The 25,241-nt window shown below is 39.1% G+C and overlaps 1 protein-coding gene across 1 annotated transcript; it reads right to left on the bottom strand.

Annotated features, from left to right (window-relative positions):
• Positions 1-929: 929 nt before the first annotated feature.
• Positions 930-24,654, bottom strand: NUCB2 (nucleobindin 2). The gene is made up of 13 exons (XM_084262846.1): positions 24,639-24,654; positions 14,698-14,841; positions 13,962-14,069; positions 12,587-12,713; positions 10,115-10,218; positions 8,296-8,481; positions 7,531-7,621; positions 5,947-6,005; positions 4,346-4,438; positions 3,236-3,325; positions 2,484-2,654; positions 2,089-2,170; positions 930-1,070 (listed from the first exon to the last, which is right to left on the bottom strand). Exons 2-13 carry the CDS (start codon positions 14,839-14,841, stop codon positions 958-960), a joined length of 1,368 nt encoding a protein of 455 aa, XP_084118972.1. The 5' UTR covers positions 24,639-24,654; the 3' UTR covers positions 930-957.
• Between the last annotated feature and the right edge of the window lie 587 nt (positions 24,655-25,241).

The raw sequence follows: 25,241 nt of genomic DNA on the forward strand, positions 1-25,241 counted from the left end.
GCAACGCATCACCTCTGGTCAGTCTGTCCAATACCTGAACCAGACAGCTGTCATCCACGGACTCCTGGAGTCTCCTGGACCTCTTGCAGCTCACTGTGTGATTTTCCCAGATGTCCGGGTGGTTAAAAAGCTTACTTGACATAAAAAGCTTATTTGACATGCAAAATTTTGAGATTAGCTGGCACCTGATGTAAGAAATGGACAAAAAAGTGCTGTCCCAAGAGCCAGATGAGTATTCAACTGCTACAAAGAGTTAATCTCAACAAGGAGGACGGTTCAGATCAATACACCAGAAGTACATTATTCCTCTTGAAGGCTTACAGTGAAATTCTTAGGCTTCTGTAAACATGAAAAATATTCACTGTTTCACATAATTCTTTGCTGTGTTTAGATTTCTGAAAGTGCAAATTTGTCTGTGATTAAGAATTACAAGTTTGTTTTTATTTGGTCTCAAAGAAGAAAGGGTTTGGTAGAGCTGGAAATGGTAGGCCTTATCTATGGTCTTTGTTTCCCCATGTTTTGCTTCTCAGCACTTCTGGAAAGAGCTTCTACATAAAACTAGACCTAACTTGGCATTCAGGCCAGTTCCCTGCTCCTCTCTGAGAAGATTCCAATTTGTGCCTAAACACAGAATAGCAGATATCTCTCCCCTTTTTGGCAGAGAAGAGTTCAATATCTCAGTCCCCTGGCCATAAAAAACTTTTGTACTAATAGTTTCCTTTATTCCCTACTCCATTGTAGCCTCTAAATGTTCCCCTTCTGTTTCTTAATGATGCACCGGAGAGAAAATTAGTTTAATTTCTGACTCATATCTGATTGATACTTCACCTCTAACATGCCCAATGATTTTACAGTCTGGGGCGTTCATGTTTCACTCTGATTTCCTCCCCTCCCTGCCCTCCCCCCTAACTCCCCTCCCCTTTTAATAAAGATGCTATAAAGTTGAGGCACAAGTGGTTAAGGGTGAACTTGATCAGTTCTAGCAGCTGGTTCCTGGACATGTCCTGGTGGTAAAGGCTGATCACCTCCTGCAGGATGCTTTGGTGCATCTCCAACTTTGTGTTCCCCAGCTGTAAAACAAGAACAGAACCATTTGTAACTTCTCAATGAAATTGGCCCCAAATGTGAAAAGGCTCTACAGTAAAGTTTCAAATGTAGTGGCAATCAAACAAAACTTCAGCCTGGAGAAGAGAAGGCTATGGGGAGACCTCATAGTGGCCTTCCAGTACCTGAAGGGGGGTCTACAATGAAGCTGGGAAAGGCCTTTTTAGAAGGGCATGTAGTAATAGGATGATGGGCAATGGTTTTAAATTAGAAGGGGGTAGATTTAGATTGAATATTAGGAAGACAGTCTTAGTTATGTGGGTTGTGAGACAATGGAACAGGTTGCCCAGGGAGGTGGTGGCTACTCACTCCCTGGCAGTGTTCAAGGCCAGGTTGGCTGGGGCATTGAGCAGCTTGTCTAGTGAGAAGTGTCCCTGCCTGTAGCAGGGGGTTGGAACTTGACAGTCCCTACCAACCCTAATCATTCTATGATTCTTTTAATTTTTATTTATAAGTGGAATCAAGAATTTTGCATTATTACAACACTATCTTCTTCTGAGGGTGCTGAAGCAATTGGTTGTTCATACTGTTTAAAATCAATTTGTTATGTCACTTTATGCCAACTGCTGGTAAAATTGCCACAGGGGACAGACTTGGTGAAAGTTGTGATTTGTCCTGCAGTGTGAGACCGCTAATGCAGCCATTGAACACCAGACAAACCGGGTCACTCGTATGCCCCTGTCCTTCTCTGGATGCTCAGAAACCCTTGGTATCAATATTTTAAGACTGATAGGTACAACACAATCCTCATTCCCCAGCCATCTGATGCCTTAAGTTAGAACTCGTATTTTTTTTACTATGGATTTAAAGGCATTGAGATCTCAGGAATACCTTTGAAGAGATCCATACTTCCCTCTTAAAGACAATTTAGTGAACCTCTCTGCAGAGGTTGCTGAAATGGCATCATATTAACAGTTTCAGCAGGAAATACAGGGGTTTCTTGAGATCTAAAAAGTTTGTTTATCTATGCAGAAAGACACATACGTGGTTGGAATTTCAGTTCTCCAGCTGGTCCTGCAGGAGGATTTCCTTGCTGTAGTTTCTTTTGTTCCATCTGTTTTACAACCTGGTGAAAAATAAATATAGCACCGATGAAAAACTTAAATCTGACAACTTTCTCTGGTGTGACATAAGTGAATAAACTTAAAACAAATTTTGCAGTCATTATGTAGTCTTTGATAATGGCTATATTATCAAGTTGAGATGCTTGTATTGTTTGCTACAATACTGAATGCTAGATTACGTTTTGCTGTGGTACCACTAGTTTTGAATTCAGCTGGGACTCATGAGAAATCAAGGTAAAGAACACTCTAGAGCTCAGGATTGTCACATATAAGGATGCAGAGGAAAAAAGCCCAAAACTGTCCTCATAAGTGTACCTGCTGAAGCTCTTGTTTCTGAGCCTGAAGCTGGTCATGCTGCCTCTGTAGCTCTTCCTTCTGCTTCTGAAGATCTTCTGCCTTCTTTCTAAGTTCATCTTCTTGCTGAGAAATATGACTTTCAAATTCCTTCAGCTCGTCCTCAGTGAAGAGCTGCTGTTGATCTAGTGTCTGCAAGAAAATACATAGTAACACAAATGTATGTTTATGAATGTATATGCAGGAATGCATATATATTTTTATCATCTTCCCACTGGAGTTTTTATTAGCTGCGTTGTACAGTTCACTAAACAACCCTCAGAGTTTCCATCAAAATACCCAGACATAACACTGTAAAGGATTAGGACACTTGCTGTAAGAAATAGCAAAAGATGTTTCTCAGCAAAAATTCTACTACAGATTTAGAGGTAGAAAAAAAAAATTTCTCTTGGTTCCAGATGAGCTCTGATCGTCCCTTTAAAGTGATTCATAAACAAAATGTCCATTTTCCCACTGAAGCACATGTGGGGAAAACTCTTCTAGAATCCACAGGGTGGTGCAAGACCTTTTCTGTTTGTGCATGGGCCATAAAGATCACATCTGCATTATGTTATCTGCTACATTTTGTACATTACATACAGCTAAGACACTTAACCACACACATACCAAAGCAGAACTGAAAAAGCCCAAGGGTCAGAGACATGCCATTTGGCTGTCTGGTGAAAGTGATGGCAATAGTAGGGTATGTTGCACTTGGAAGATGTTCTTATTACCTCCCAGCTGTCTGGCTCCAAAAATTCTTTTTTCTCTGTAGCTCGCAGGAACTCTTCCAAAGTCACTAGCCGGTCCTTGTTGACATCAACCTATTTGAAGTAAAGAATTAAGCTTAACATAAAGGACAGGTTTTAGTGGAGCTAATGTTTAATTTTATTATACAAGTATCTTCAAATATAACCATTTTATTTTTTAACTGTCCCATTTTCAAGGGAGCACCTACAACATTTTCTGAAAACCTCTCTCACAAGCTTATATAGCTTAACAAAAATGGAAATAAAAAGTAAATCTTCACATTTTACTTCAAAATTCACTGGCTTTACTGGAAACGTTATTTGTGATCACAGCCCCAACAATAACAGTGGTTTGCATGATTTTTTTGAAGAAAAATTTCTGGTAATAATTTTGTAACTGTGAGTCTGAGTAGTCTTCACTGTTGGATGGGGAGGTTTAAAAACACATTAAAAAACCCAAACTCAACTCAGTTGTGTCAGAATTCTTTAAGGGAAAGGAAGGAGATGCTTCCTTTTATGACTACTAGCTTTGTTCCTCAAGCTTAAGGAATATAGTTGAATACAGAAAAGGTATGAATGAAAAACATGGCGGTTTCAAATATCCTCTTCTCTTTCCTCTGCATCCTGAGTTGGAAGCCAGTCAGAAATAGTACAGACATTCACTTCAGCAGTTGATATGTTGAGCTCTGAGCCCTCTTCTGAAGGGACAAAGGTGAGCTATATGGAAGAAGATATTGCTTCACTCCCCCTTCTCACACCTAAAATCTTATGCATTTGCCAAGCACAAAAGTACTTGTTAAATAGTCTTCCCTATTTAACAAAGATTTTATCTTGAATCTCAGCATCTACAAAAGATGGAGGCTACAGTACTATTGCTTCTCTGGAACTCCTTAAATCAAAATGAGTCAGCAGGTATTTACATCCAAATTTGGGGGCAGTTTGAGAACTGTAACTTTATGTGAATCCAAGCAGAAGCAGCATTCAATGTGGCAGCTCAGACATTTGTGCTGTACTTGGACAACCTTCCATGTTATGAGGACTGTGTTTCTTGACCATAGAAGGAAACGAGCAGCTCTACTGAACGTCAATCCCCACCTCATTCATTACATGTTCTCTCATTCTCAGTCTTTCTTCTTCCATCTCAACCATGTCATCTTCTTCATTTTTGGGATCATAAACTTTTTCTAGCTGAAATTCAAAATTATCAAATGTTAGTTTGGAGAAAGGGAGGCTCATTCAAATGACAGAGCATATTTGGAACAGTAGCCTGAGATGTGGCTAACAGCACTTTACCATTTTCTCAATAGAATGAGAGCATGTGTGTGTGTGTAATTCACTTTTAGCAGAGTATTTAAGCAACAAGCGAGCCTTTCATTGCTAAGAATGAAGTTTTGAGTTAATTCATGTGGTCTGCTGTGGATGCAACTGTAAAATTGACCTCAGCACGCACAGTCTGATCCCATATTTGATTCAAGGCAAGCACAGTTTCCATGTGGTTTCTGGAATGGAAGAGAATAGCTTTTTTACCAGACCATGCAGCTGACCCTGTAAGCATTCAGGATATCACAAGGCAAATTGAGTGCTTAGCTTAATGACCCACTTCTCTTTTTGCACACTGTCTTTCTGGTGAGTTTATGCTTATTTGCTTCTACTTAGCTTTCTCAGTCATTTAGCTTCATCAATAGGTCATTGCAAAGCCCTATACTATTTGTCTCCAAACTATAAAGCTGCAAAATAGTGGGACACACCTATCAAAACAAGACAGCCATATGTCTTTATTGTATTAGAGGAGATTATGGCAAAGTATTGTTAGAAATATGTATTTTCAAATTTAATTTCTTCAAAAATTTACAGTAGTTCAAATTGATAAGCTTCTATATACACTGTATAGCACATTTGCTCCCTGAGTCATGAAATCTAGAAAAGATTGTAAGACTAGGTATTGACAGTCATAACACTGGATCTCTGAATGGCAAATTTGGGGGTTTTCTTTGCTATACCAAAACAGAAGCTACTGGAAAAATGAAGACGAAGACCCTTTGTATACTGATTGAGTCTGCAGTTCCCATCAATGCAGAATCTCTGTACACTGCTATCATTACCCCTCTGGGAGACAAAGAAGTACTAACATTTGTGTTTTCACAGACAATGAACCAAGCCTTAAAGAAACTAAGAGGCTGTCTACTTGATCACATGTACATGTGCCCCAAACTAACTAGATACAAAATATGTGAGATTTCTGTAGTTTTCCACAACAAGCTGTCTTTCTTTAAGCTAATTTGCACGTGACCCTTCTTCTCTCAACAAGTCTTATGACTTGTTGATTAGTGACCCGTCTCTCAGCAAGTCTCATGACTTGTTGATTAGCACAGCTACCCAGCTTCAGAACCTCTACCAGGCTGTATCTAGCATTGCAATTTTACAGGTATAGCCATCCTGCAAACTAGCTATAAAACCTCAAACAAGCCTGTGGCAGAGAAATACATGAGACTAGATCTCTGCTGTCTGAGTCCTGTGCTTCAGTAACTTTATTTTCCCTGCTGATGTGTTTTATACTTTTACAGGAACATTAAGGATGCACAAAACTTGGCATGAATACTCTAATTTGTGGTCCCAAGCCCACAAATATACTTAGAAAAAATACATATATCCCTGTAACTTTTTACTGGAAACAAGGGACTGAACTTGTTTTTTACCTCTTTAGTAAATAGGGCTTCTAATTCTTGTTCATCAAGGAAACCATCGTTATTGACATCTACAAAAAGAAAAATTGAAAATACAAGTTGAGTATGTACAGAAAGTAATACATGTTATAGATCTCCATGAGTTAAGTATCAGTGTATCGGTATCAACTGGATTAAAAACCTCATTTAACAAGATGCTTGTTACATGGCTCATTTTTTCTGTTTATGTTTTTATCAGGCATTGGCTGAACTGTTTTGCCATTTTTGGTTGGTTGGTTCATTGGACAAGTCCAAAGCAATCTCCCTACTTCTTAGATCAGCAAACTGCAATAGGTCACAACAGGATTGCATAGAGTGCAATTGCCAAAAGATATTGCTGAGAAGAAGTTGTCCCAATTTAACAATTAAACTTGTAAACAGATTCAGAAGCTCTAAAAATCTCTACAAAAACTTTCTCAAAAAAACCCTGAAGAATTATGTGAAAAGCTCTATCAACATGCACTGCTTGAGAAGAGATCACTGTAAAATGACTTTTCATGGCATATGCAAAGAGGATACTTGACAACTAATGATCCAGCTTTCACCCTGCATTCTGCCCTGAGTATTGTTATACTTCCTCTGAAACTGGAAGAGAATGTCTACTTCAAATGGGTGGCTTTTATGCAATGCTTTTCTTTAACTTTTTATATACTAAGCACTAAGGCAAAAGGTTATTTCAGCTATTTCTGTTTTGTTAAGATTTGCACAAAAAAGCTACAAAATATTTCCAGAAAATTGTATTTCAAGATCTCTTTCTAGGAAGAAGAAAGGTTTAATTACTATAATAGAATTACTGTAATACATATTTATTCTTTTATAAACAAAGATAAAAGTTTAGACTTAAGCTAGATCACTTTTCTTAAGTTACCATCTTTGGAATTAATCAAATTCTATTTACTGTTCAGCCTTACACAGCCCAGTGCCAGAAGCAAGTGCCTAAGTATCATAAAGCATTTAACAATGCCAGACTATAAGGTTACACATTTATATAATCATATTTAAAGCAAAATGCCCATTAAGATGAATGCTCATCTCTGCTACTATTGTTTCTTTTGCTCAGAAATACAGAGGCAGGATTGGAGGGGGCATTTTGCTTTTTGTTTTATTAAGGGAATCTTGCAACTTTCTGAAGAGGCTTGGCAGCACTATGACCTTTCCAAAAATAAGAGGTGCCTGGCACTTATCTGCAGAGATGATGAGAAAGTAGGGTTTTTCGACACACGCTTCTGAAGATTTATTCCTGGTATATAGCGCAAGCAAAGTTAAATGGCACAGCCAGCCCTGGAAGTACCCTTGCTTCCATAAGGAATCACTACTGGTTATTGGATGAATGATTTTATGAGTAGTTAAACAAAACTGTTTTCAAGTTTTAAACCTCATTTATAACTTTGCAGAAAACTTACAAAAAATAGTGTAAATATTTTCTCCTCTATACTCTTCAGATTCATGCAAATTTCTTGAGGTGTAAGAGTATCCTCGCGTAAGACAAACTTGCCCTCAGCAGAAGGTAACAGAAAGTCACTTCACTTGTTCATTAAATTAAACTAAACCTCTTACCGTGTAATTTGAAAAATGTTTTGGGGTCAAATTCATTAGGATCTAGTCCATCTGCTTCTTCCCACACCTCTTTCAGTTGATCTTTGCTTCCCTATAGATTGGTTACAAAGAAAAAGCTATTCAAAAGATGATTAAGTGTAATTTTTCTGTGTTACCTTTGCATTACAATGTCTCTGAAAGGCTTTATTTTCTCATTAGTCGTGTTGCAAATGGATTCAATGGAGTTTTCTTTAATACCCTTCTGGTCAGGTCTGATGCTTTCATTAGACAGAAAGGCCCAGGGAAAAAGGCAATGTTAAGGAAATGCATATCCAATGGAAAGGAACACCTGTAACCACCAGTTATAGTCACACAGACTCATCTAGAAATAATAGCTGAGTGCAGTTAAATTAATGTGCTTTTTCTAAAGCAAATGGTACTGTGATGCAGTACCTTGCAGGCCAGGCATACCATGAAGGCATCCCTACAGTTCTGAATAGCATTCTGTCTTCTTCCTCATAAGTTTTAGCTTCTTGGTAAATAATAATTCTGCCAACAAATATAGAAAAAATGTCCAGCTTGCACAGAAAAACTGGGGTGGAGGTGTGTGTGTACATATAGGGGGGGTTTGTAATGCTCTCAGCATTGCTCCCACACTCTGCTGCCATGTCGATGAGAGGAGGCAAATGCTGAGAACAAAGAAGATACACCCTTCTCTTTATTAGCCTTTTCTCCCTGGAAAGGAAAGCTTTCACCCAATCATGCAAGAATAGACTGTGGCCTTACAGGATGGTGAACTTTAGGGTGATCTCCATGTTTTTTCTTCATCTCCTCAAATTTGGATTCTTCTCGCTGCCTCTTTTCTTCATCCAGTGTTTTTAAATACTCTCTCCTCTCGTGTTCTTTCATCATCTCATATTTCTTAAACTCCTCATGGCGGGTCTTATCATAGTTTTCCAGGTCACTTGTAGCCTAAAAATACAGATTTATGTAGACATATTATGCCACATGATTACATTAACACATATGATATTAAAACCACTATATTCAGATCTGTGGGCAAGGCTGGCCATATTGCCATTCTTCTTTTAAACATGAGGTAGGCTGCTTGGGGGTTTCCTTTCATGTGACAGTGTTGCAGAAACATCTCTTTTAGCTTCATTATTTTCAGAGAAATTAATTGGCAAGGGTTTAAACAGTAAATAATTTTTGCAACTACACAGTACTGTAAGAAGGCATCAAAGTGTCCTTTCTCATCATTAGTCACAAATTAAGCTCCATGCTAATTAAGCACAGCTTCAGATAGGACCATTAACTCCAAGAACATTTGTAGCTTATCATACAGTTAAATGAAAAAAGTGCCTTTGTTAATAATGAGAGTTAGTTTGCAGTAGCTTAATACAGATTAGATCAAAAACCCCAATTACATGGAGAGAAAGGGTGTGCAGGGAGAATTTCTTACAAGTACCTGAATAAACTTTAAAGATCTATCATTTTCAGACAGCTCAAAGTATTACAGGGTGCTTGGTAGTGCTTTTCAAATTAACAGGTTTATACACAATACAGTCTCTTCCCATTATTTACATTTTAGTCTTCAGATTCACTGTACCTTTTAAAAAACAATTTCAAAGCAAAGACCCCTTATCATGTCCATTACACTCTGTTAGTATCTCAGCTGAGAAATGAGAAGGCAAAAGAAATGCAGGAAAACAAAGCACTGTCCCACTGAGGATATGCTTTTCCAAGTTAACCAGAATTTTCCCAGAAGTGACGCTCAGAAATGGCAAGAAACTTTATAGTATCTATATAGAAATAATTTTACAGAAAATTAAGGTAGGATTTTCCAAGGGTAAAAAAAAACCTCCACAAAAATTAGAAAAAGCTTAAAATATACCTCATCTTTCAATTTATTTTGGAAATATAAACACTGTCAAATTCTCATCTCAGACATACAGCACTCTCCAAAGCATGTCTGAGATTAAAGCACTTTTTCTCTTGAGAAGTGTATTTTTTCCAACAGTTGAAAAAAGCCATGCCATGCCTCCTAGCCTTAAATGCTTTCCCTTAACAAACATGCACTGAACTGCTCCCTACAAACACCTCTGATTGATACCGAACTTGCTAAACAGACATTGAATGCCATACCCAGCACATCCTGATATCAATATCTTAAATTCTACTCTCCTGTGGTTTTGCAGCTTGACATAATGGATCCCAAAATTCAAATGGCTAGTTAAGGGATGATTATTTATGTCATTCTGTGTGATGCATAAATCATTTAGAAATAGCAATCAGAAAATACACTTTGGAAAAATATACCCCCATCTCCACTGCATTCAATTTAAAGGCTCCCAGAGATGTGTATTTTATTCTGGAAGTCGGTTCCAAGGCTTCTTAAGATGTCACCCCAAACTCTACGGGCTCTTGAGAACAATTTTCAAGTGTGCAAAGGAGACAACTGCCTTTTCTCTGAAAATGAAAACTGCATGTCGTTTATAAAAAAAAAAAAATGGTGCATATAAAAGGATTTGCCTTTACCAGAGGAAAAAAAAGCATAATAATTAATAACAACCCCCCCCCATAGCAGTTAATAGCTAGCACTCACTGCTTTGATCAACATATCTAAGTCTTTCGGTTCAAACGTGTCAGGATTCTGGTGGTTCAGATGCTCAAACTGTTTAAGGAGAGCCTGATGGTCTATGCCAGTGTCTGAAAGAACAAGGTACAAATACAAAACATTAAAGTAAGTTTGAAATTAAACTAGATCAGGGAGTTAAAAATTTTCATATGGGAGCTTGTGCCTTTTAAGTACCTGATGCTTCCTGAAGACTGGGTCATTTTTTCATTTTTAGAGGAAACTATAGCAACACTTCTAAAGTTGCTTTTCCTGAAGATCAGCAAATTTGACAGTAATTTGCACTATATTCCCTCTGATGTGTCAGTATTGCATTGCACCCAATAATTTAACATGCACAAATTAAGGCTTGCGTTTCAGCAAGGAAAAATACAATCAGTTTGAGTTTCACAAACTAAGAAAAGCATTGTATAACGTTTATAAGTGAGATACTGCATGTACCTTCAACTATCAAAGCTAACAACCTGCATCTTTTTCTTGAACTGGGAGAATTCTGACTCTTCTATTATCCTGTATATTTTGCAGATTTCTATCTGGCCAAGGATGTTGTATGTACTGTATGGTGTAAAATTATATCAAATCAGACAAGCAGATATTCACACTTCATTTGTGCAAAATGAGAAGTGCAAGACAGTAAGGAGTTAGGTCCTCTGTCTGAAAGCTGCAAACATTTCTCTCTTCCTTATGACAGGGAAGATGCCCAACAATATCAATACACAATGCACTAATAACAAAGCACATTTCTACAACAGGCTTTTCTAGCTGTTACCATGGTTTTCTGACTGCTAATGCGAGGTAATAATGCTATCTAATGCAGCATACACTTGATATATTAAATATAACACTTTTGATAAGCTTTTACTAGATGGTTTAGCAAAAAATATTTTACATGTTTTTAAAAATTGGAGAAAAAAATTCAACTTGCGATTCTTTGGCAAACTATCCTATTCTCAATGCTGTGCTTGTATTATCACAAAACAGCAAACACTGGCTGGGGCAGGTTTCAACCAGCATTCCTCCCTGGTGAGATCATAATTTCTGTTGAAATATATGCGCTTTAGCCTGTTTTTGAAACATTTTTACAAGTGAAATAATAGGCTTTAAAAAAATACCCCGATCCAACAACCAAAAATAAAAGCCCCCAAATCCATTTTTCCTCTATATTTACAGAAAAACATATAAATATATATGGAAAAACACAGGGTCTGGCAGGTATGTGACACAATGCACAGACTCCTGTGGAGGGGGTTCTGCTGGTCGGCACTGTCTAGCTACCAGTGGACAAGAAATTGCATTAAAAGAAAGCAAAGGACAGAAAGGTGATCTGATGTTCTCAGCCAATTTGGTATTATTATTCATTAGTTACACTATGGTAGCATCTGATGACTTCACAGGAAAGGTATTACATAGAAATAGATTTTTTCCCAAATTAATTTGATGCCTTCCTGATCCTAGTAACATCCACATGAACACATGTTTACACATGCATACTTCTCCAGTCTACCTGTCACCTCTCAATTTGTTGTAGCCTGGAAGACAGATCCTTATTCTTGGAGTATTTTAAACTGTCACATTATCTACTCGATTCATTAAATTTCCTCCCTATAACTTGCAAAGGTTTTTAAGAATAAGCTGTATAAACAAATTAAGACCTTTTCATTAGACCTTCTTTGTGAAAAACAGCATTTCAGAAACAAGATCATGCAGTGCATCTTTAGTATCTTTATGGGTAATGAATTCTCTTCCAAAAGAAACCACCAATAAGAAATGTACAAAATTAGTAATGCAAACTTTAAAAATTCTTCAGTAATGAGAAATAAAAAGGAATCCCCCACAAACATACAGCAATGAGAATCATGAGAAATCTGTATACTTTATTCATCAAAAGATATTGCCTGAGTGTGTAAAATTTCATTAGCAATTAAGAAAATGCTACAAATTTTTTTTTTACTCCAAATGTTTTAATTTGTTTAGGAGCATAAAAATGCCCTCAAAATAAGAAAAATAATCTTCTATATTTAAATGTTTATAGTGTTTGTTACAAATCTGTACAATAATTGGTGGAAAAAAAAAAGGATTTCTGCCCTGTAAAGACATGAAATACCATGTTATGTTGTATTCCTATACATAGTCCTACTATGTTACCAGTTCTTAGTGAGTAATCTATAAATTGATGCACTGAAAACAAAAAAGTCGAAAAAGGATTAGAAGCATCTGAAAAACCCACTGGCAGAATCAAGTTCAGTTATTTATAAAATACAGATGGCTATTCTCTTCTCCCCAGTTTCCTGCAAAGACAGGTCTCTGCTGGCTCTAGGCCAGCACACTTCTAGCTTACAATCATTATTGTTGACAGCAAACAAAGCGTAACTGATGGACTTCAGGCACCTCTCCAACACAATCCCATCTGTTAATTCACCAAGTTAAATTTTGTACTCTTACCTTGAACAGAATCCATTTTTGCTTTAATTAACATTCTCAATCTTGCTACCTCTTGTCTTTTCAGTTCATCCAGCCGTGTTCTCACGTGGTGGCTTACTAAATCAAGCTCTCTGCTTAGCTTTCCACTCTGTCAAAAAATGAATGTTGTATATAAAGTAGTCTTTAGGATTCCCATTAGATACGAGCTGCAAGAGTAGCGGCAGTCTTTGGCAATACTGTAGCCCACACTTTAAGAAAGTCAACATTTTTTTGGATGAGCAGATTCAAAATTTTTAAGCCTATGGTTACAGAACCAGAGAGGAATCCGAAATTCTCTTTTCTGAAAAGAGAATTTTTAAGTACCTTGCTCCTGCAAAGAGCAAAAACATGACCTTGAAGCAGCAATACCTAACAATGTTTAAAAAATGACAGTTCTTGACCAAGTGTTCTAAAGTTAGTTCAAAAGAACTGAGAGATGCATACAAAGTGCCATGTTCTTCATCTACTTGATGTCTCTAAGACTTGAGAGAAGGTAGAAGCACAGCAACAGCCATCAATGTATACTCCAAGGATATTTATCAGGATCTGGAAATGGACATAAACCTTCAAGGGTTACACTAGATGTGGCACAGAAGAAAAAGGAGCTAAAAGCTGCCAATGGCAACATGAGGCATTAAAGGAAATGCCAAAGCTAGGATCTCCTCTTTAAGTCTATCACTTTTGACTGTTTCCTACCTGTCCCTTGCTAAATTTCTAGCTCACAAAGGGGAATGCAGAACAGTCACCACCTAGAGCCAGGAACTAAAGCAAGAAAAGACAAGAATGCTTTGAGGTTTTGCAGAGAGTCCTATGTGGATTGGCACAAAAGAAAGGAGAGCAGAAGTGAAAGCTGGAGATCTATTTCCTATATACACTGACTTCGCCTCTAGCGCAAACCCAGACTTTAAAATGTGACTTTCTTGTAATTCTCTTCCATTGCTATTTTAATCTCTGAAAGCAGATACACCTCTTTATTCAAAACAGTGCTTCAAATTACTCAGGAGGCAACCTCAAGTGAAAGTTATGCTTGCAGCTGTTTTGATGTACATGAGGGTTTACCTACCTATATGAGCCTAAAATAGGCTTTTTTGTAGATAGGCAGAAACTGTATTCAAGTTTACAGTGTCAAGGTTTTTTTATGCTATGGGATATTCTCTGATGAACCAAATTCTGCTGCACTTTCACTAACGACAAAGATCTAGTAAGAGTTAAATAACTAAGTACATAAAAATGAGAAGAAATTTAAGCTCAAAAAACTTGAGAGGAGCATGAAAAAGTAAAGGAAGAAACAATACTCATATGTGGCTCATGATTATAGATTTAACTAACCTTAATTTAACTCTTTTTTTGTACCTACCTTTATTTCTTCTATGTCAGCGGTCTGGAGTTTCTCCCTGAAATGCTTATCTGTTTCCAAGACATCTATTACTTGCCTGAGATATTCATCATAATAAAGTCCTGTATCCTTCAAAAAAAAAAAGAATGTGACATTCAGAAAAGAATATACTACAGAAATTTTAATTTTGTTTAAATACAATGATTGAACTGAAACTCAAATCTCAGCAAAACAGGCGTTATCTTAGATATCTTCTTTTTTTCTGATTCGCATCATTTCCCTGTAATAACTTATTTTTAGGATTCCTTTGTTTCAGCAACTGACAAGGAAGAGAGATGTGTTTAGGAATCCATATTATGCATAAGCATTTGTCATGTTAGCAGAGCTTTGTTGGCTTGATGGTTTGTTTTTGGCTTTTTTAAAACAGTGCAATTCATTCATTACTATTCCATTTGAAGCACTGAGCTGGGATCCCAGAGTACCACTCAGTTGCAGGCCAGAACAGTAAGCAGTTCTTCCATGTGCCACATCACCTTTAGCAGCTAATGGAAAAAAAAAATAGAGAGAGAGAACAAATGTAAACAGAACCTCACCATAGTAGATGGTGGGCTGTATGACAATACTAGCTAATATTAGGTTTCCTTCCAGCAAGCAACTCCAGTAAAGAACATCTAAATTTCAGGAAGGAAGTTTGCTATACCAGATTACTAATGATTAGGAAAAAAGTACTTGATTAGATAAGTTTTATTACACTTACTGGATTTTCTACCTTCTCTCCTTCTACGTGGCCTTCTCCTTTGACCTTTGTCTTATCTATGTCTATGGGTACAGCTTCCAAGGCCATTAGGAGACATGTCATCAGCAGAATACAGTGTTGTGGCAGGAGAGATAGCCACTTCATCTGAAATGAGAACAAGTCACAAAAAATTAACATAAATGTAGTTATTAACATGTTTTGACATTCCTACCTGTAATAACCACTTTCTACATGTTCTGCTGCTCTCAAGGAACACTAATTAAACCGTTTTAATTTTTAAGGGCTATTATTACACATGCAGACTTCCTGAGACTGTCTTACAGTTGTGGCAAACCTAAGTTGTACTGTAAATGGTGAGAGGTTTTTAAGATGTTGAAGTATTTGCAATGGCTCTGCAGAACACATAGGAAGTCCTAATGTTCATACACTTGTTCAGGATGGTCAAGTCTTGCCTTAGTAAGACTTATTTTATCCTTACTAAGGCATTTTGATATACTGGTCAATGTATAAACACAGCTAGATCACCAGCTAGGCCTGAATACAGCAAATGGAAAGTGGAAATAGCTTAACCTGTGCAGCAGGTTGGACAGAAATAGAACACAGTGCTTCTGTAACAGCCTATCTACAAAATGACAAGTTTAGCAAATAGCTGCACAGATAACGCGTGGCATGAACCATCTCTGCTCTGAACCTGTCAGCCATTTACCTCTTTCAAAGATCCCCTAAGTTCTTGTATTGGAAGATGTAAAAAAAGTATTTTTAATTACCATTTCCACATTCTAGCTCTCCAACAGTGATCATACACCAGTCTTCACTCTTCTAGCCGAAGGAGCGCTAGCTTACCTACTGATTCCTTTTACGGAAACTTTTCCAGACCTTTGATCATGCTTCTTAGTCTTTGAATCTTTCCCAGTCCTTCAATATCTAATTTGAAATAGAAGAACCTTGGGTGGCTTAGGCTATGCTACAGATTTTATCAGAGCATTGTTTCTTAATAAGAAAGGTTCATAAATCCTTTAAGTAGGACTTAGAATACTTGTAAGGTGATGGTTCACTTCCAAAGCTGATTGAGAGAGTTCTGAAGAAGCCACTGTACTTTCCTTTTCTGATGAAAGAAACAGGAAAGTAAGAGTGAGGAAAATAAATCAGCATCTTTCAACTAATCGTATTTTAAGAATTAAATGGGGATAACTGAACCTCAAAATATACTTCGAAAGATTCTAGATGACAGCCTGGGCAGTAACTTTAAACACAGAGCATCACAGTCAAAAGGATTTACAGGTAAGGCTGTTGACCTTGCTGAAGTTGTTGCAGAATATGAATGAGGCAGTTCCAGTAAACTGGTAAAAGTGAAAGGACATCTAGGCAATGGATATGAAAGAAAACCAATAAAACCCTAAAGTATGTAAGAACTATACTTTCAGTACTTCTAAAAATATTTTTAAAAGGTTATGTATGTTTAAGTGCTCATTTAAAGAGACTAGCTTCTGATAATGCTAAAAATGTGGACCCGTGAAGGATGAATATTTTCCCCACCAAAGTATTTTCACATATACGAAATTAGAGTGATAGAAGTAACTTAATATCATAACCCACTGCAGTTATTTAAGGTGTGTACACAACGGTTTTGAAAATCATGTATGGGCTACTATTATCATTTCATGTAAGCTCAACAGGTCATGCAGTGAGATGAACCGCGGCAGAGAAGCCAGAAACACAAGTGTTAGTCATAGTTATAGCACTGATTCATTCTTTGCCTCGGGCAAGTACTAAAGCCAACACTTTCAACAATGACACCTGGTCTTTGATCCATTTTAGAGACCTAAATGATCTTTTTAAAGGTGCTGCCTACAACTTCTAACAACATGAATAGTTGTGAAGATGGGAATTATCAATTTAGACCGGGGGGGGGCGACACACAATTAGATTTTTAAGAATTTCCCTTGCTGCCACCCATGTTGGTCTGCCCAGCCTACAATTTCCAGCAGATTTGGGATGGGCAACTGGAGCTATATCATTTTAAACTACCTCTGCAGTAGTCAGCAGAGCTTATCTATTAAAAGCTCTACTCAAACTAACTGCCATTGGATTTGCTGACTTTCTGTGGTATTTGTGCTCATGGGCAATTTGAGTTCCCTTGGAAATACCAACCTTGGAGATTATACACTATCACATACATAAGGGGAAAGCCTGGATGATATCACAATATGTTCTTCGCATATATTTGATGTAGTAAACTGCTCTGAAAAGAATGCTTTCTACTGCCTATCAGGGAGCTTGGTTTCAGGTTCTGCATAGGGTGTTTTTATTGTAGCCTTTTTGATAAAACAGGCAAAAAAAATTCAACAACTACCAAAAAGAATTCAAATCAGAGAAGACCAAAATGGATAAGCAAAAACTCTATCATAGAAGCTGACTTAACACAGGACCTCCTGTAGTATTTTGGAACTGCAAACTCAACTGTTTACACAATCTGTGCTATTACAAGTAAATTTGAAATACATTCATTAGAATAAAAATTAATTACCTAGTGAATACAGAGTTACTGCATTTAGGTATCTATTAGTCTAAGACTACAGTCATCAAAATTCCCTCAATAAAAGCAGGTAACAAAGACACATGAACCTTTAGAGTGACAGTCACACTGAGTCACTGAGCAGGTTCTACTCTGAGAGGTATTAACAGAGAGAAACCAGGCCCATTGCAAATTCTAACATTAATCTGCTGCAAGAAAAAACTCAGTGTGATTCTCAAATTCAGCAACTCAGGAAGAGTGACAAAAAGGACAGAAGGAAACCTGGGTTCCAGGTTTTGTTCCACTAAACACTTTGCTATTAAAATTTCATTCCACTCTCACCCTGTTCCAGCACTCTTCAAGAGTTCCTGATTTTTGAGAAACCCATTCCTGGATGCCCATCCCTTCCCAGGCATTTCAGAGTGAATCCATGTGATTGACTTAAGAATGTGGTTGATTACTTAAGGACTAGGAGCCACCAAGTCAACAGACAGTGCTCCACAAGAAGGAATAATGTCAATGCAATGTCCATTTGATCACAGTCATCAGTGGTACATAATGCGCAGCATACATCCTCGTGCCTCGCTTGAGTCTATTAGTATTTATTATTGTTATTCTTCCTACTGCTACTTAGTTTAATAGAAATAGAAGTTGTCATGAATCTGCCCAGCTGACTGATTACTTTCTTAAAGACAGATGGACAATGTTACAATTGTCATCCGTAAATTAAGTGATTTTAGTCAAAGACATGTAGCTTATCTAGACGAAAACGTAGCACAACACTAATCTGCCTGTATCAGAAATCAATCTCATCTTTCCTAGAGGGATAAACAAACATTTCTACTTGTAACACATAAAGAGAACTAATCATAAAAGTAGTGCTCTAGAGCTGACAAACACTGTAGTTTATAAACTAAGACAATATCCTAAGCTTTCAGGGAAAATGAAAAACATAAAGCTCTCTGAGAACAAAGTATTTAAAAAAAAAACAACAAACCAAACAGAGTGAGAGCCAAAAGAATGAGACAATCAGCAGAAAATGGAGCCACCATTGTACTTGCATGAACAGTAAAAAACAATTGGAAAAGAAAAGCAGCAGGCTGCCTTGGTCTTGATCCCACTAAAGTTAATCACAAATTCCTATCAACTTCAGTTGAACAGGATCTGACATTTGAATTACTAAAAGCTATGGGACTTGAAAAGAGAAGTACAAAATTGAGTTCCTAAAGCTTGTTCTAGCAGCATTAACACAAGCAGGTAAACATGGCATTTGCACACCTGTTTTACACAACTCCAGGGGTTTGCAATGTAAACCTGAAAATTTACTTTTCATTAACTTAAAGCCTATTGCCCAGAAAACAGCATAATTCTGGTACTGACACCTCCCCACAAATATTTTTGAAGTAACACCTGATGTTAAATTTTCTAAACCTGAGATAGGCGAAAGCATATCGTGACATCAGTGCATAGCGTGCAGTGTCTGCATGTGTAGAAGCTCAGTGGTTAATTATGAAGCAAGAGAGCACAACACAGTAAATGTCACATTGCACATTCACACTTGGTAAACCCTGTGTATCATGATTGGCAACATAATCATCAATCCAGACTTACAGAATACACAAATAAGCCTATGTACTCATAGAATATCATGCACACCTGCTCTATCTTACATGGAAGTAACTAAACCTGCAGATGTGCAGGATGATAGCAGTATTCTCTAAAGTCATGGCTGTACTGTGACATCCTATTTAAATGCTGTACATCAGAGAAGTGGACAATCTTCATATGCAGTGCTGCATAGGAAAAAAAGAAAGGGGGGGGGGAAATAAAACAGACCTACTGATCCTCATCTTTCTAAGAATATTCTAACCCTCAGGACTAGAACGGGAATATTACAAATATTATACCTGAACTATGTAAAGTACTCCTTCAGCAGTTTGTGTTAGCCACGCAGCACCTTGAATCTGTTCTCACCTCTCTGAAACAGTGAATTATGTTTCATAGGAGCCTGTCCAAATATCACAGTTTAAATAGATAATGTTTAATTCCGTGGGTTTTTCCACGTCTTTAAAAGCCATTTGCAAATATATAAATTGATTAGCTTACAAAGTCTGTTAAAAATACTGTTTGAAATGTTTGAAACTAGGCAGAAACAGATTAGTTTTCTGCCTTGTGTTTGGAAACACCTGAAGAATCAGTGTTAGTTCCTCCCTGTACTTCAGAAGAACTTGCTGCACAGACACTGTATGCCATCATACCTCAAACAACAAAGTCAATGAATCGGTAGTTAAAGCATCTTCTTCACAATGTTAGTCCAGTTAAACTGGTATTGGCATGGCTAAGATGTGCCAAAAATTTTGAGAAGCAAGTGCAAAAACCTTTTTACAGTTCAAGGTGCTAAGCTAAACCTGTTTGTGGTGAATATGTCTTTTGACTAGGTCACCAGTGCTCTAGAGAGAGATTTCTTATTGAGGACATACACAGAAAACTACCTAATGAGAAAAATGTCTACAATCCGCAATAGTTTTCCCTTCACAAGTTATCTTCCCAAGTACAGAATCACCTGCACACCTTTCTTCCCAAATGAGAAAGCATCCTTTTAAAAGTTAATATGTAGGCATCATTCTCCCCTCTTTTTTGATAAATGCCCCACCCACACAAGTAATGACAATTTTGCTTTCATTATCCTTCAAGTATTTTTTTCTCTTCTGTCAATGGTGCCCATTAACCCCATGACTCAGATGTTGCTTCTTTTCTGGACATGCTCTCCTAATCTTCTGTTAAGGGTACCTACCACTCAGTTCTCTGCACTAGGAAACAATCCTTACATTTTCAAGAAGCATTTTAATATTGTCTGCAACTTTTTCTGTATAAAAACTATTTAAGTACACAAAGGCAGTAAGATCCTTTCTTCTCATCCTGTTTACTTACATTAAATTCTTGTCTTTTGACTTGTATGTTACATTTTTCTTACTGCACTTCATCTTTGCAGTTAAGTTGGCTGATAGAACAACTTCTTTTTTCAGCTGCTCAGAAAAGACAGCATGCCTTAACTGTGTGTAGTACAACATTTGCTGACAGAACCTTTTTTTAAAAAATACACTTCAGCTGTTTTATTACATGAGTCACCCAAATGCTGGAGGATACAATATAGTAATACAAATTATGAATGACTGAGCAGGAAAGAGGCAAGTACTACTATTCACAATGCAACTGTATGTCCAGAAATAAAGATAGCATAGAAACAAAATGTATATGGCTCCTGCTACACACGCTTAGCTGTGTCCTAAGTTTGAAAAGAAAGCTGGTTTTATTTCTGGTTCCAATGTTAATGATTCATTATTTAAAAACCTGTGTGCACACATACATATTTATAATACCTGCCTCCAAGGCACTTCTCTATCACCGTTTCAAATAAATATCAGTGTCTACAAAGCTATCCTACTAACTGAAGAATGCTGAAATATTAGTCTTGTTTTTAAAAGGAACTTGCTTGATTTTATCAATTCTTCCCAACAAAGCTAAAAAAAAAGGATTTATGAAGCCAAAACTCAAGCAAAAACTTGTAACGAAGTCAACACATACTTTATAAAATTCTTATAAACTTCAAGAGCAAATTAAAAAAAAAAATTACCACTACAAACATAGCTTACTTCCTACAAGTTCAGTTCCCACATGTAACAAAATACAGCAGCACACCTGGAATCTCACAAATTCCTTTTGTATAAATGCAAACAACAATTTTGTCAGTGCTAGCATAAAAAGCAACCTTGTTTCAAGTGTGCTACTACATGGAATTGAAGTATTTGCTCAAAATCTAATCTCAAATCAAAAAGAATTTTGATTATTCTACTAATGTGAATTTTGTTCTAGTCAACAACAAATGATGATGCTGAAGTAAACCTTTAACACCCCAGGATTTCAGGCAATTCTTTTTTTTACCCTTTGGACAGATAAAACAATATAGCTAACAAGAATAAGTCTAGATCTAATGATATGGAGTAAGATTTAGAAATATTAGGCACTTAATGGTAGTTGCCTAATGAGATTTATTTCCATAATTTGCTAATTCCCATTGATTCCTACTTGCTTAGGAATCCAAATATGTATAAGCGTCCCACTTGTTTTATAACGAATATAAAGTATGAAAAATAGAATCAGGAAAAGGGCCTGTATGTTTCCTGAATTACCTGTGAGGAATAACATTTACAATTTAATACAATTGAAACTGTTCTAATTAAACACAGTTTCTTCCTTTCTTCCAGATGTCCAATCAGGCATACAGAAAAGCAAAAACTATTGAAATTAACATGATTTTTCCCTCTGGTTTCGTTCAATATGGCTTAAGTCCCTGGCCATATTTTTAGTTGCATACAAGCATACCTCTATCTGTGTATCTAACAGGAACTTCAGAGAGATCTCTTCTGCTTACTGAGCAATCAAATAGACAAGAGCACAATACCTCACTAAATAAACACCTTTGCTGCACAGGAGTTCAAATCAAGGCAACACTGATACGGGCTTTTAACTTAACAGTAAAGGATTTTATCTCTTTTGTAAAGTACATTTGTTTAGTCAGTATATCACCAGAAGTATGAGTCAATATTTCCAAACCCCTGACATTTGAGTCAATAAAATAAAATATTTTTAATTTTTTATTGTCTCAGAGAACTGGTCTCCCTTTTCATTATTACAATTTCAGTTATATATGTATCACTTGGGGCCAGCTTTTGACAGAAAACCTTTAGCTCATCATATACAAACTGAAAGTGTATGTTCAGTAGTATTACCATTACTACACAGCCAAGTTAGAAAAACTTCTTCTTAGTCTTATTAAAAAATAACTCTTTTTGTTATTGCTTAGTTTTTATTTGTTTGATGGGGTTTTCTGAATATAATTTCAGATACCAAATAATAGCATCCCAAGCTGGATTACAGCATCAAGACACAAACAAATTTATACCAGATGCTTACATTAGAGGGCTTCACGTCCAACAGCTAATGGAAGTTTTAAGAAGACTCAATGGGCAATATTAATTTATAATTTTCCACTTTTTAATATTTAGTATTTTGGTTAGAAGTGAATGAAATTCACATTGTTCACTACAATGGAATCTGTTTAAAAAGACTTAAAATAATATACCACCACCCTCCAAAAGATCACAGTAGCAAGTAAAAGGGAAAATTTCAGTTAGGAGGTACTGTATGTAATCATGTTAATAACTTGCAGCCCATGGAGGATGTTGCCCTGTGACTGTACAAAATCATGTGTAGCAAATGACAGTATAAGTGGATCTTAAGTACTCACAGAAATGTGGGCTTCTCCCATAAACCTTTTGTGAATCTTAAGCAGAGGCCCCTAAAGGTGCATAAGCCCATAAAGGTTACAACAAAACCTGATTTCAAACAATTTTTGAGTGGCTCTTCATCTTCTATCCAGTCTTCAGAGTAGGAATCTTTCCTGTGCTGTTGAGAGGGACAGTCACTTCAGAACTCAGGGTCAAACTGCACCAAGACTGAGTCAATTACAGGAGTTTTCTTTAGAGTGAGTGTATTTGGTTTGTGTGGAGAAGCTCCTAGAAGTTTCCCCTACATCTGATAAAGCAAATGACATCTGGCTTCAAGACAGACTTACTACTGGCAAAGGCCGAGACCATCAGGAACAATGGTAGCACCTCTGGGGTAACGGATTTAATGGGAGGGGTGAACTGCTGGGGAACAACAACATTGGAAAGAGGGATAAGAATATGTGAAACAACTCTGCTGACACTGAGGTCAGAGAAGGAGAAAGAGATGCTCCACACCCCCCCCCTACAGCCTGTGGAGAAGATCATGGTGAGACAGGCTGTCCCCCTGCAGCCCATGGAGGACCCCATACCAGAGCAGGTGGAAGCCCGAAGGAGTCTGTGACCCCATGGGAAACCCATACTGGATCAGGTTTGCTGGCAAGACTTGTGACCCCATGGGCACCCATACTGGAGCTTCCAGTCTGTGGGAAGAGCTCACATTGGAGAAGTTCACGTAGAACTGTCTCCCATGTGTCTCCCAAGCTGGAGCAGGGGTAGAGTGTGAGGAGTCCTCCCCTTGAGAGAAAAGGAGCAGCAGAGAAAACATGTAATGAACTGATGTCAACTCCCATTCCCCATCCCCCAGGGAAGTAGAGAAATGGGGAGTGAAGCTGAGCCAAGGAATAGGGGAGGAGCCAGCAGGGGAAGGTGTTTTAAGATTTAGGTTTTGTTTTCTCATTATCCAACTATCATTTTGATTGGTAATAAATTAACTTTCCCCAAGTTGAGTCTGTTTTTCCCATGAAGATAATTGCTGAGTGATCTCCTTGTCTTTATCATGACCCACAAGCCTTTTGTTGCATTTTCTCTCCCTGTCTAGCTGAGGAGGAGACTGACAGAGCAGCTTTGGTGGGCACTTGGTGTCCAGCCAGTCTCAGCCCATCTTGTGGGAGAAAACAAGATAACAAAACCCAAAGCAAACCTCCACGTTGAACCTGACACTGTGGTATATTGGTGCTTCACTGCTGTTCCTGGTCTGGTCTGATTTTGAAAACCCTGGGCATTATTTCTCCACAGCATATGCTTACAACTCACACAACAGAAGCTTTTTCCCTACACGGTGACTAAAACCTGTTGCCAAACATGACCTCTTTCGAAAAAAATGTTACCCCTCTACAACCCCGTCTCAACCTTTACCTCTTTTGGAATATTTTCTGAATGCAGCAGCTCACCCGACCCTAGAGCGTTTCACCTCGCTTCCCCAGTGAGCCTACAGTAGGGATGATGCTGAGGAGCTGCATCCTTTCTAGTGAAATCAGTCTAGTCTCCTGGACAAAGCAACCTAATTTTTTCCTGCGGGCGTGCCATTACCAGCCTGCCAAGTCTGAGCTGCCGCCGCTGGCAGGCAGGCATTCATTTCTCGCCGCGCTTTCAAGCCGGCCGCTTAACGTGCCCTTCCGCGGGGCTGCTCAAGTGCTACTTCCTGAAAAGCCACACAGCCTGCGGCGGCCGGCACCCGCGCGTCGAGGCCGGAGGAAGCGAAACCTGGGCGGCGGGACACGCTGGGCCAAACTTAGTTCCTCGCTTCGCCCGCCACACCGCGCACCCCCCTGCCCCCCGGCCCTCCCAGAGAAAGCCCCTCGGCGGGCTGCTCCGGGCGGGCTGCTCTCACCCACCCGCCCGCCCGCCTCCCGGCACCGCCGCGCCGTTCCCCCCGCACTGCCATCATCTCGTGTTTTCAAATCTGACGGGAGGGCGGCTAAAGCCCCGAGAAAGCGGCGCCCCCCGCCCCCCGCGGCGGCCGACGGCTCTCCCTGACAGGAGCTGCCCACCGCGACGCCTCCGTCCCGCTCCGCGCCCGCAGTACGCTGCCCGCCGCCCCCCTGGCCCTGGGGGCGGCCTGGGACGGGCGATGCTACCTTTCGGTCCTCCTGCGGCGCGACAGGAGCCGCTGCCTCTTAAGGGCGAGGTGTCTCCTGCACGCGGGGATGAAGGGGGCGTCCCCCGGGTGTCCTCCTGAGGATGTGCGGTGCTCGGAAGCGCGGCGAGGCCCGGAGGAGCGCGGCGAGGGGCGGTGCGGCACGGCACGGTACAGCACGGCACAGCACGGTACAGTACGGTACGGCGCGACAGCCCAACGGCACTCCGCCGGCCCCAGCTCCCGTTGCCATGGGAACAGGTCCCACCCCTCGAGGCGCGGCGATTGGCCGGGCGTGACCCCCACCGGGCGTCGCGGAGGACTCTGATTGGGCAGCGCAGGGCGCCGAGGCGAGATTGCGCGAGGAGCCGTACTGCCTCCGTGGTCGCTTGCGTCGAGAAGGTACGTGGCGGTCGCCCCGGGGGCGGGCCCAGGCTGCGCGCCTCTGGCGTCACGGGGGAGGTGACGGCGCGGGCGCGTACCTGGTCCGCGCGGAGGGGCCGAGCTGCGGTGCAGCCGGCAGGAGGTTTGACAGCCGCGAGGGGACCGATGGTCTGGAGGGCGGCTCCGTGCGGCCCCTGGGGGGTTTCAGCCCCCGCACCGT

Source organism: Gallinula chloropus (assembly GCF_964237585.1).
Source record: "Gallinula chloropus genome assembly, chromosome: 4".
NCBI lineage: Eukaryota > Metazoa > Chordata > Aves > Gruiformes > Rallidae > Gallinula > Gallinula chloropus.